Source organism: Numida meleagris, chromosome 23, assembly GCF_002078875.1.
Source record: "Numida meleagris isolate 19003 breed g44 Domestic line chromosome 23, NumMel1.0, whole genome shotgun sequence".
Lineage (NCBI taxonomy): Eukaryota > Metazoa > Chordata > Aves > Galliformes > Numididae > Numida > Numida meleagris.
This window is the reverse complement of record NC_034431.1, coordinates 556,123-568,851: the sequence shown is the minus strand read 5'-3', so window position 1 is coordinate 568,851 and position 12,729 is coordinate 556,123. Positions and strand designations below refer to the sequence as shown.

Genomic DNA, 12,729 nt, shown 5'->3' with positions numbered 1-12,729 from the left:
GCTTGTGGGGATGGACACGTGCAAGAAACGTTCCCTGCCCAGCTGCTGCTCTGCTCCTTCTGTTCCTCTTGGCATCTCCTCCTCTTCCCCCCTGCGCGTTTTGTTGGGTATTCCACGTGCTTACCTTTAGAATTGAAACAAATTATTCCAAAGATCAGCCTGCATATGAATGTTGTGTTTATAAAAAAAAAAAAAAAAAAAAAAAAAGGCAGTACACATATTTACAATTATTTCTGCTTGGAAAAATCCAAACAAACAATAATTACGGCAGAAACTCGCTCTACTTCATCGTCAGACTTGCTAATTCTTGCAGCACAACCTGCACCATCTCGCCCCGCTCCTCAGCTCGGGTCCCAGTGCCCGTGTCATCCCGGGCCCCCCAGGCAGCACGGCTGGGGTTTCATGCAGCGTTGCCTCTCAGCATCTCATTGCAAGAGTTCAGTTCTGGAGTAGCAGGTGGGAGATGGGAGGAGAATCCTGCGGTGGTTTTGGTTTTAATGGCTGCATTTTCTGTTCTGAAGTGAACCTTTGTTTTGATTTCTGTCTGCGACTCAAAGCGTGCGATAACAGATTGGGGAAGACGAGGACGGAAGCGAAGCATCGCGCAACCCAGGGCGAGCTCTTTGGTCTGATTTTCCACCCCATAGACTGCACAACTTGCTGCTTCTGCTCTTCCTGGGAGCTGAGCCAGCCTTTGAAATCTCCAAATCATTTGTGAAATGGATTATTCATCCTCCTGCTCTTCCTACGGCCGAGCGTCCTGCGTGCCCTCTAACGTGGGGATGCGCTGAGATTTGTGGGGCTGGGTGTGAGACAGGGCTGAGAGACAGCTCCTGAGGAACTTCATGGATAAATCCCACAGGGCTGTGTCAGGGAGACCTGGGCAGAGCGAACACTTGGGGCATTAGCTGTGCTAGAAGAAGTCCCATTCTCTCCCCTGCGCATTAAAGCTGCGCTCGCAGGTATCTCGCCCTGTGTCTGGGCAAGACTCCTGCAGCTGAGCACTGCCGGCCCCTGTGCATGTTCTGATCATCAGCTGCAAATGGGAAAACTGGGGAAGCGCCCGTGGGTACCAGGGGGAGCACAGGCTGCGCTGGAGAGGATCAATGAGGGGAAATTTCTTCCTCTCTGCTAAGGATGTTGAGGCAGGCTGCATGACACTGCTCCGGTTTGAAGCACAGGGAGCTTTCCTGCCCCAGCAGCAGCTCTGCATGCCCCAGAGCTCGGCTCTTGTTCCTTCCACCTCCACCAGCCGTTCCGACAGAACACGAGGCTCCTGCACAGTGGGGCAGCAGGTTTGCACCGCGGCACTGGGGCGGAGGAGCCCAAATGTTCAGTGCCCCCGTGTCCCTGTGCTCAGCGAGCAGTGCTCGGTGCTCTCCCTCCTTGAGTGCAGCACCATGGACGGGCGCTTCGTCTCACAAGAGGTAATTCTCAGCGCTGCTGCTGGGGGGAGGCTGCCAATAAATATCCCTCGGTAAGTGTACGCTTACACCTTTCCCAATTGGTAGCTAATAACGGAGCAGGCGCTGACATTTCAGCCCTTTCTGCATGGCTGATCAAACTGCTGGCGGTGACTCTGGGAGCAGCGCTGGGATTTGGTGCGGGTATCAAAGCGAGCGCGCTGCTCGGTGGTTCAGATCTCTCGCCTGCGTGACTAATAGACACCGAGATTTCCGGAAGGTCTCACGTCTTACTTGCCGTGGCTGCTCCTCCCGTCTGGAGCTGCTTAGCGGACGCGGTGGGATGCGGATGTTTCCTGGGAGCAGGGTTCGGGGAGCAGCAGGAGCTCGGGTTTGCTCGGGAGGCAGAGGGCTGTGCCAGGAGCAGCGCGTGGTCCTCACGCCGCACTCCAGCGGTGGCACAGGTGGGGGCACGGGGCGGCTGCGCCCCTCGGTGCCCGGTCCCTCGGCCCAGGGCTGGTGGCGGGGCTGGCTGCTCCCTTTGGAATCGTTCAGCGTGCCGAAGCCTCGTGAGCTGCGCTGACGCAGTCAAACTGAAAAAGGCCCAACTGACGTTTTTTGTTCAAACAGATTTATTTTATTCCCTCCGGGGAAACAAAACAAAATAATGGAAAGCTTTGCAGAAGCTCAGGCTGCGGCTGGTTTCCTTCTGTGAAGCGGGAGAGGAGGGCAGGGCATGGCTCTGGCCATTCCCATCACGTGTCCCCACTTCTGGGGGCTGCTCCTCGTCCCGGGGCACATCCATGGCTTCACTGGTGGGGTTCAGCTCTCCTGCCTGGGGACCCACGTGTCCTTCAGTCCTAGGGAGGTGCAAGAAAAGTGTGGTCCTGCTCTGAGGAAATCCTTGCTGTGCCCCAGAGCATCCTTGGGATGCTTCGCCGGGTGGCACCTCTCCCTGGGGGCAATTGGAGGACAGGCACGGCGGGGACAGGGGACAACGTTGAGGGAACATGGCATCGCCGCGTGAGTGACAGCTCCTGAGAGCGTTGCAAATAATGGGACACTTTTGTCTGCCTGCTTTTCCCAGCTGTCGGAAAATCAATGCGGGCGCGTGCTGCGCAGCGCGATGGGCTCCTGCAGGGAGCGCGGTGGCCTTGGCTCCCAGGGGAGGACCCATGGCCTGGGCAGCCCCAGCCTTTGTCGTGGGGTCAATAGCGGGGTGGGGATACAAAAGGGAGATTATTGGCGGCTGGGAAATGGGGATGGAGCCCTCCCCTAGGCGTGTCCTGCAGCATCCAGCCCTGAGATGGGCTGAGACTGAGCCAGCGTCTTCGCGTTGTGATGCCGCTGGCCTAAAAGAGGCAAGAGGAGTTGGACTCGGTGACCTTTATGGGTCCCTTCCAGCTCGGAAGGTTCTGTGATTGAAAGAGGGAACTCCTAGGATGGTTTCTGGGCTTCTGTTCTCCTGCAGCAGAGGCAGGACAGCCCCTTGCTCACCTTCAACCATACGGTGCTAGCTCTGCATCAAGGGACAAGGAAGACATCCCACCACCCTCTGTCCCCAGCCTTTCATTTCCAAACAGTTCCGTTTCTACGAGTCCTCCTCCAGCACTTCTGTCCCCTCCTCAACAAAAAGAGCTAATTCTTTTCAAAACACAATGGAAATTCAAAGCTCTGCTTTCATAAAAGCAGCCGTGGTGTCTCCATTTCTAATGAGTCATTGTTCCCTCTGCAAGTCCCTTGCTTCTTATTACAATACTCACTTCTCTTGGGTAATGAAAATTTAACTATCCGCCGTTCCCACTTCCCTCTTCTCTTCTTGCAGCACGCTGTCTGCTTTGTGCACAGGAGGCTGCAAGTGGGAATCGTTCAGGCAAGGACTCGTGCAAACACTGCAGCCCTCGGAGGGCTGAGGGAGCAGGGGGCTGCAGCGGGCGCTGGGGATGGTGGAGCTGCAGGGCTGTGTGCTGGTGTAGGTGCCTGTTCTGGGCTGCCCAGGGGCTTGGCACCGCGTGGGGACGTCGGGGCTCCTCTGAGAGTGCTGTGCTGGGAGCAATGTGATTTCCCTTGGAAGTCACAAATGTAGCAGAGTCTCGGTCTTTGTTTGAGAGAACAAGGCGACGTTACAGAGCAGCGCTGAAAAACAGGAGCCACAGGTGCAAAATCCATTAAGGAAATATAAAGAGTTCTGAAGTGGTTCTCTTTCTTTTTTCTTTTTTTTTTTTCCCCTCTCTCTTTTTTCTCACGCTTTTATGACATGCTTGTGACTTCGTAAGGATCCTGCTTGTGATTTTTGAAAGCAGGGTGCATGTTGCTGCTGGCTCGCTGTTCACAGCAGGGGCTTTATTCTCCCGTTTTTTCCCAGCATTTAGGATTCCAATAGCTGCAGAAGTGCCCCCTGCTCTGTGCTGTGCGTCCTGGGGCTGCAGACAGCTCCTCAGCCCATGAAGCAAAGCCAGCAGCCAGCAGAGGATGGGACCTGGGCACCAAGGGTCCCTGGCACCTTCTCTGCTGCCAAAGCCCCCACATGAAACAGAGGGACCCAGGAGCCGTGGTTAGCATCTCATCTGCGTCCCTTTGCAGGGGGTTTTTGAGGGCTTTTTCTCTAGAGGTCGGTTTTAACTCCAGTCCCTACAAGGCCTTGGGGTTGGTTTGTACTTAGGGCTGGATTTCTGTGGTTGATGCTGTTCAGTGTCCAGGTGGGGCACGGGGAAGCCCAGGGAGCAGGGCTTCTTGTGGACCCGCAGCGCCTCGTGTGGTCAATGCAGTCACCGAGCCAGAGAACGGCTTGGGTTGAAGGGAGCTTCGAGGTGGCCCAGCCCCAGCCCCTTCCAGTGCCCGTTCTGGTTTGGCCTCGGGACCGCAGAGCTGTGTTCTGTAAAAGTTCATGGGGAAGAAGCCGCCAAACTGGAGCGTTCAGCCCGTTTTCTTGCGTCTGAAACCACTCGCTCTGCATTTGGAAATCGTCCTTCTCCAGTGTCCCCGTTTCCAGCCATTTTCTGTCGAGTATCTTATCTCCCTTAAAACTTTCTGCAAATTACTTGTTCCTTGGACATTAAGACATAAGACGGGCAGAAGCTGCATCGCGAGCAGCCCTCTGATCTCCCAAACCCAGTTAAACCCAGTAATCACACATTAAGCTGATTTGAAAGCGAGTTGAGCTGTGCCTTTGGTATTTCTTTTTTCTTCTTGGGGGGCTTTTTTCTCTGCGTGGAGCGGGGCTGGGCCGGGTGCTGCTCTGTGTCCCTCCCCAGGATGGATCCATGCAATATCAGAGCAAGCAGAGGGAAGGACAGGACTGCAGACATATGCTGTGTTCTCACTCTAATTTCCCATGGCCGTCGGCTGCTCTCGAAAACAAATCAAGAAAGGGAAAAGAGGGGGAAAAAAAGAAAAGCACAAAAAGGTCTTCATTTCCAACAGCAATTACCCAACGAAGCCGCTGCTTAATGGACGTTTTCGGAGGGCACGGCCACCACTTTGTGCTGCTGCTTTCTCATTACGGCTCTCGCTGCTCGCAGCTGACAGCCTGCTCGTTCTGGCCCATGAAATGATCTCTGTTTGGTGATTGCTGCATTCTGGTGCTGTCCCTGCTTGCCCGGCTTGTCGGGATTACAGAGCGAGCCCCGAAACACAGTGAGCGGGTGGGAAATGAGAATGAACTAGGCAGAGTGCTCGCTGCGTTCTGCCTCCTCTCCGGATTTCCTGTCTCCCATCCCTGCTTTTCCCATTATTTCGGTATTGTGGGTCCAAACTGTAGGGCTGGTGAGTGCTTCCTATGAAATGGTGCTGGGGCTCAGTGTGACTGGCAGCGTGTCCCAGGGCAGGGGGAATGGCTTTAAGGTGAGAGAGGGGAGATTTAGGTCAGACGTGAGGAGGAATGTCTTTACACAGAGGCAGTGGGGCCCCATCCCTGCAGGCGCCCTGGGCAGCCTGAGCTGGGGGCTGGGGCTGTGAGGTGCCCCCCAACCCAGCCATGGTTCTGTGACTCTATGAGCCAGCATCTGGGCACGTGTAGCACAGCGTCGTGCTGAAGTCCAGCACTGACCTCTTGGACCACCCTCGATGAAAAGCAGGCTGCCCTGCAAGTCTGGGGGTGATGGAGCCTCTGAAATAGCTGGGAATAAGGTGCTGCAGGTGCATCTGAATTCGCAAAAATTTCCGTAGAGCTTTTCAATCTGCTGTGTAGAACTGGTAGAAATCCCCAAAGGATGGCTCTGCTCCTTCCCACATATCCTCAGCTGGCTGGGAGCAAGTCAAGCTGCAATAAATTAAGTGAAATATGAGTATTCACAGGGGGAGCTTACGCTGGTTTAGCTGCACAAGTTGGAAAACGACTGAGCTTTGCAGCTTTGTCCTGTAGGCAAGGCCCAGCAACTCATTTGGAAACAAGTTTAGTTGCAAGAACTTGTGTCACACTTAACCTTGGTTTAGGATTAATCATCAGTCAATGATTAAATTGAGTTAATGCAAATTAGGATTGAATTGATCTAGGGTGGTTCGTGTGGAGACTGTCCTGGTGTTAACACATTGATTTTGAGGCACCTTTTCCTGCAGCCCGGCGTGATGTGGGGTATTGAGCTGTCATTGAGCTCTGGGTGTGAGTTTCTTGCTCTGTGCTTGCTCCGGAGCAATAATGAACACCCAGCGGGGCTGCTGAGCGCTGAAACCCCGAGGTGGCTCAGCGAGGGGCAGTCCAGTCGCTCTGATCTCTTTCCAAATCTCTCCATCCCCACGACTGAGCACGACTCAGATGCTCAGCAAGCACAAAGCACCGTCCTCTGAGGTGCCCCAGCACCAGCAGATCAGCCCAAAATTGGGTAAGAGAGGGACACGTAAGACTTCAGCATCAGACAGCAGCACTGCATCCCTGCACAGCTCTCTGGGACAGCCCGGGTTTGGTTGAGGGATGCTTTGCGAGCATTTAGTTTTGCTTTTGCGCTGTTTTCTTCATAGGATGCCAGAGGTGGGCGTCAGTGTTCGCGCCTCACCCAACTGCCAAACAGAACACTCATTCTGGGGGGAAAAAAAAAAAATAAGATTTAACACCCGGAATGGTTTTCAGTCATGAGAAAGCGAAGGAACGGTGATGAATTTGAGCGAGCGAAAATAAAACATAATGCCAGCACTTAGCACGCCCTGCTGGGAAATAGGTCGGAGTGAACCAGCAAGGTTTGTGTGGAAAATGAGAAGCTGTGCCCCCTCGGGAGGTGTGAGACGTCTCCGTGGTGCAGAGGTGTCCCCAGGGCTCGGAGCTGTCACCGCGTCCTTTGGGTGCAGGAGGGCAAGGGGGGAATCGTGGAACCGTGAGCACAGAGCGGTTGGGTTGGAGCGCAGCCCCTGCAGCCCGAGGTGCAGCCGGGGTCTGACAGCCTCGTCCTCTCTCGTCCCCTCTCCAGGTCAAGCATCCTCCTTCACGCAGCAGCCCCAGGACCAGGTGGTGATCGCGGGGCAGCCCGTGACGCTGCTGTGCGCCATCCCCGAGTACAATGGCATCGTGCTGTGGATCAAGGACGGGCTCGCCCTCGGCGTCGGACGGGATCTCTCCAGTAAGTGCTGGCAGCTGCGGTGCCCGAGCCGGGAGATGCTCCTGGGCGCAGAGCTCGGCCGCCCGCACGTGGTCATTAATCACGGGTTGCCGTCGGGGTAATAGGTGTTAGGGAACACCTCTGGGAAAATAAAAAGGAAATAAGTGCTCGCCGCGGGTGGAAGCCGTTTCTCTTTAACGGCCTCAAAACAAATATTTGTTTTGAGAATAATGAGCGTTCTCACTGGGACTGCAGAACCCTCTGGCTGCGCCCACACGAGTGTCCAGATCCGGAATGAGCAAAGCGTCGCCTCCAGCTCGAGGCCGAGAAGTTGGTTTCCCATGGGTGGGAGAATGAGACATCAGGTTTCCAAAATGCAGGCTGGGATGCTTCGTAAGCACTGACAGTGCCTGCTGTGGCATTCTCAAAAAAAAAAAGAGAAGAAAAAGTGTTTGGATAAATGTATTTATTGAGATCCAGCGGAGCCCTCAAATCACGGTTTGGTAATAGAGCTCCTCAGATTTCTCATTATTTAATCCCGCTATATGGGACTGCCAATGGCTTTCTTGCCACTGGAGAAGACTGGAGCAACTGTGGAGTAGAGATCCCATTTATCCTGTATATTTTGCTGAAAAGTACAATTATTTTTTAAAATATTCCCCTAAAACAAAGGGGAAGGGTTCGCTTGAGAGTCAGCAGCCTGCACCCCAGCGTGCAGAGCTGGCGTCAGGCAGCAGCAGCCAGAAACCAAGGGAGAAATCATGGTTCTCTGTCTCCAGGGGCCCTGCTCTACCCTCAGGAGAACGCCTGCTTTTCCTTCTCTTTGTGTTTGTTGTTGTTGGTTTTTTTAGATGTATATAATAATCCATTTGCCTGAGTGAGTAGTCCCTTCTTCAAATGCTTTTCAAAGCTCAGTGCCACAGCTCTTCCCCACAGTGGTGAGCTGAGCTTTCCCTACAAGACCTTGCAACACAGATGGGTGACAGCAGCTCCGCTGAAGTCTGTGGCTCGTGTGAGCAACTTCCACAGTGAGCAGAGCTGGGGCTGCTTTAGCAAGAGGAACTGCCAGCTCGCGTGCTGCCGGCTCAGCCAGTCATCTAATTAGCTAAATACAAACAAACCCATCATTTGTATTTCTTGCGGTTCAGGAGAGCAAATCCTGCCGCTGATAGCTTGTGCAACAACAAAAACACGGGAGCGTGCCAGGCTGCCTGCGCGGCGCAGAGCATCCATCAGCAGCGCCAGGAGGGACGCGCTGACGGCCGCTGTGCTTCCGTGGTGCTCCAGGGGCCGCGCTGAGCCGTGCACAGGGCAGGCTGCTCCTTGGAGGCCGTGCCCAAGCTTAGCACAAACTGAACTGGGGAATACCATAGAACCACAGTGATTGCATTGGAAGGGACCTCGCAGCCCCACTCCTGCCATGGGCTGGGTGCTCCCCACCAGCTCCAGCTGCTCAGGGCCCATCCGTGGCCTTGGGCGCCTCCAGGGATGGGGCACCCACTTCTCAAGCCTGTCCGGGTCCCTTGGGATGGCATCTCTTCCTTCTGCTGTGTCACTGCACCACTCGGTTTGGTGTCATACTGCTGAGGGCGCGCTCGATCCCACTGTGTAGATCTTTAATAAAGGTGTTGAAGAGCATCATTCTTGGGGTTTTGTGGAAATATCAGAGGGTTTCAGCCCAAGCACACGCACACAAAGCGTAGGGAATTCAAGAAATGCCACAGCAGGTCTGGGAGGGCAGGGAAGTGGTCCTAAAGCGCAGGGTGCATTCACATCCCCGTGTTCTGCTCTTGGCACCTTGAGTTTTAGGTTTCTTGCGGCTTTACAGGAGTAGTCCAAGGTCAGGTTTGACCCATCTGGCAACCAAGCTTCTGCCTTGCTCCACCTGCGTTTTGCCCCTCTGAAAACAAAGGCAAACCCTGGGCTGTGCCAGTCCCATCCTTCCCCTAGAGATTTCACATAGTTGGGCAAAGCCTGCACTTGGGATGCTGCGGGAAGCTCATCTGCCCCATGCTTTGCACCCTACAGGCTACCCGCGCTATCTGGTCGTAGGAGACCATCTGTCTGGAGAGCATCACTTGAAAATCCTGCGGGCTGACCTCCAGGATGACGCTGTCTATGAGTGCCAGGCCATCCAGGCGGCCATCCGATCGCGACCGGCCCGGCTGACCGTTCTCGGTAAGTCCGCAGTTCCCATCGCTCACGGCTTATTGGTGGGGTTTCTGTCCTCACGCTGCAAAATGTTTTGTTGCTGGGTCAGGACAAGTGGAAAAGAGCCCGTGGTGAGAGCAATACGTTGTGATCCCAAAAGTGAAAGCAGAGGGAGCAGAGCAGTTGTGGAGTGAGCAGCGTGGGCGTGGTGCTTAGTGCTTCAGCTCTACGAGTACAGGGCACTTCCACAAATGGAAGGGTGTCAGTGGCACAGGAGGATGTTGCGTGGGATTGCAAACAGGAGACTGCCCCAGCACCTTGCAAAGTCCCTTCTTGGGTGGGAGATGGAAAAGGGGTTGATGGGCTGGCAAAGTGTGTGGGAATGCTTATGGGGAGTGCTGGGGAAAGGCAGGCTGGACCAGCCAAGTTCCCAGTATGGATGGCTTCAGAGAAATTAATGAAAATGGTAATTTTCTTGAAAATCTTGGGCAAAAAAGTGTTTCCTGTCTGCATGGCTTCCGGATATATCCCAGTTATTCAAGTCCAAAGTGAAAGTATTACAGGTCTGAGGTTTGTTACGGTTAAGGTTTGGGTTTGTCTTTCTGTTGCTTTTTTTTATTAGTTAAATTTTCGGAGGGGGGGGAAAATCTTAAAAACTGAGAGTTGGACCGAGCATCCTAAGGAGCCTTAAGCATCCAAAGAAGTGGGTGCACTAAAGAACTGGTTCTGGCTGCAGGTGTGGCACCAGTATCCGAGAAAGCAAGTTGTCAATTCTGGTCTGTTTTCTCCCTCCCCCACTCTGTGCCGTCCCTACCCCCAGTCTCCCCCAGGTGCATCCTCTCCCCTCCCTGGCCCGCCAGCATTGATGGTTTCCATTTGACCCATCCTTCTGCTCAGTGAAGCAGCAGCTCCGAGCCCCGCGTGCCCCCGTATGGGAGCGAAGCCTCCATCGACCCCTCCAAGCTGTGCCGCCTCCTTCTGCTGCGAAGTCAGGAGACGTTGCTGGAGCCAGACAAAAGAAATAATGTTATTTAATTAGAGCTAAAGATTTCAAAACTAATTTAGTCCCAGGGAGCACAGGCGTACGTCAGCGCTCTGAGCGTTGATTGAGCAGAGAGATGCTTTTGTGGATCAAAAGGAAATCGTTATTATCTTTGGGGTTATGGAATGTGTTGAATAGATGGTAGTTAATGTTTATGTGAGTATACATGGTAGCTGCTAATTGGTACATTTACCTAAGATGTTCGGCAACTTATGTTAGCAGCATGTTTTCCTTTTAAGAAAATTAAAGTTAGAGCGTGTTCAGTGTAAACCCGATCGATGAGAGGATGGGGCTCTGCAGCCTGCTGGTTCCCATTGCTCCCGCTGGATGTGTCCCTGCAGATGTTCTGGGGAAGCTTAGGGCCAGTCAGGGGGGTGGGAGGGGGCACAAAATGGGAAGGTGCTTCCATCACCCCACATGGTGGGAGCTGGTGCTGGCTCCTGGTGCTCAGCTGCAGTAGCCATGGGCAGGAAGTGTGTGATGCTCTCAGGGGGCGAAGTGTGGGGTTGTTCTGCTGGGTTGTTCTGCTGGGTTGTACTGCTGGGCCGTTTCACCCCGTCCTCCTCTGTCACTCTCAGGCTTTGTCCTCTGCAGCAGACTTTGCTCACCTGGTTTTCCGCATGAGTTGGTGCTGCTTTGTCCATTCTTGCCAGCTTTTCCACTTCCTTGGTATCAAGAAATCCCCTAATGCCTCGGAATTCAGATTCCAACTGCTGTCATTCATGTCTGACAACAGCTCTACGGGGCTGATGCCTCCTACTCCCCTGCTCGGATGCAGAGCTACACCACATTTGAATTAAATATTTAAGGTTTTGTCACATTGTTTTCAAGTCTACATGGTTAAATGTAGTGGAACAGATCATTCCATAGCCTTGGAAGTCCAAGCACTCAAACAGATGAGCCTATGGGTGTCATCAGCATCAGGAGAAGTCTTGTGTTTGTAGAGTTTCAGGGACCAGTACTGCTCAGGAACCCAACCGGCCCATCCTGAAGCTGAAGGAGCCCCTTTCTGTGTCATCCCATTGCCCCAGGGTGATTCCAGGGCGCTCTCATTCCTGGGGACATCTGTCCAACAAGGAAAGGAGCATGGGGATGGGTGGTAGAATGGGATTTGGGGGATGCAGAGGCATCTGGGAGCTGCAGAGCCAGTCATGTGCCCCCAGAAAGGATCAAGGGATTCTGACAGGTCACCCAAAGCCGCTTGGAAGATGTGCTGTGAGCTCCTGGGACCACGTGCTGGGAGGGCAAGGGCTGCTGGATTGATTTCAAAAGCCACAGGAGGTCTATTTGCTACCTGGTACATCTTTAATGGCAGGGTTTCTTAATTTGCGATCTATTTAACCAAGCTGGGGGTATTAATTAAATAAAGTAAGAGCCTGATTAGGACTTGGAGAAATTTAAAAATAAAATCAGACAGCAATCGAGCGAAATTGCAAAGCAAACACTTGGGCTGTAACCACCGGAGAGTTCCCTCCGGTCTTCCATCAAAGCTGGGAGCAGGGAGGGCAAATACAAGAGATTATATAGCCAACAGATGTGTGTTGTTAAAATATGCATCTGCCAGCCGTGGAGCTGCAGGAGCCGCAGGGCTGGCTCGTGGAGCCTTCTGCACCCGGGGGACCGTGAAGGAATCGGCGGCCCCGCCAGCCGAGCTGGGATTTGCAGGCACGTTAATTAGTGTTGAGTTCCCAGCTCTTGAATGCAACCAAGCGAGGAGAAGCCGGGAGGAGAGGGAGGAAAAGGGGGGCACGGGGTGAGCCCCGGCAGCGGGAGGGTGAGAAAAGGCTGCGGGAGCCAGAATCTGGGAAGTTAAGGGCTCCGGGAACTGAAATTTGGGAATTGGAAGGTTGTGCGGCTCTGCAGACCGCCGTGGGGAAAGGGTCGGCCCTGGGGGGATCCTGGAGCTGGGACCGGGGACAGGGCTGAGAGGACGGGGACAGAGGAGCCGCAGCAGCGCTCAGTTGATACGTAATTAACTCCTACATCACCTTGCGCTGTCTTAATTCTCCCCCTCCTCGGCCCCTTCCAGTGTTAACTCTGCCTTCGTGTGCGTCCCATTAGAAATGAAGCTTTCTTAAATCAACATGAATTATTGAGCAGTACAGATTAAGTTAATTTGAAGTGAGAGCTCCTGCCTTGGAAGGCGGCACAAGGCAGGGCTGGGAGGAGCAGGAGGTCGCCGCGTTCCCGTTCAGTCACGACCCTTCTCCTCTGTTTTTCAGCTTTTTATTTTATTGAAATGTCTCTTTCCATCCCAAGTCTCAACAGCCCTCCCCTGCAGAGCAGAGTCAGCTGTTTCTATTACCAGAATGATCACTGGCAGCTCGAGACATCTGCGTTTCCCAGCTTTCCTGCTCTTTAGCAGAGTTTGATCAGAAAATGAAGAGGTTATGGCCTGGGAAAGGCCATTTTTCAGTATTAGTTTGTAATGCCAAGCTGCAGTGAGAAACTGGAACAGGGGCTGTTTCAAAGCCTGAACCAGTCCAACCTGGAGCTATCTCAACTGTTTTCCTGTACTTTTTAACAGAATTAAATTCTTTGAATGCAAAATTCAGCCTGAACCAGCATGTAGAGTCAGAATGTCAATGTGGAACAAAAAAAAAAA

General features: G+C 53.4%; 1 protein-coding gene across 3 annotated transcripts in view; it reads left to right on the top strand.

Moving 5' to 3' along the window:
• KIRREL3 (kin of IRRE like 3 (Drosophila)) overlaps window positions 1-12,729 on the top strand; it is a 238,122-nt gene that overhangs the window by 180,866 nt on the left and 44,527 nt on the right. For all 3 annotated transcript variants that reach the window (XM_021376185.1, XM_021376183.1, XM_021376182.1), the window contains exons 3-4: window positions 6,803-6,952; window positions 8,960-9,109. In XM_021376185.1, coding sequence (XP_021231860.1) covers window positions 6,803-6,952; window positions 8,960-9,109 — 300 coding nt within the window. The remainder of the gene's footprint in view (window positions 1-6,802; window positions 6,953-8,959; window positions 9,110-12,729) is intronic.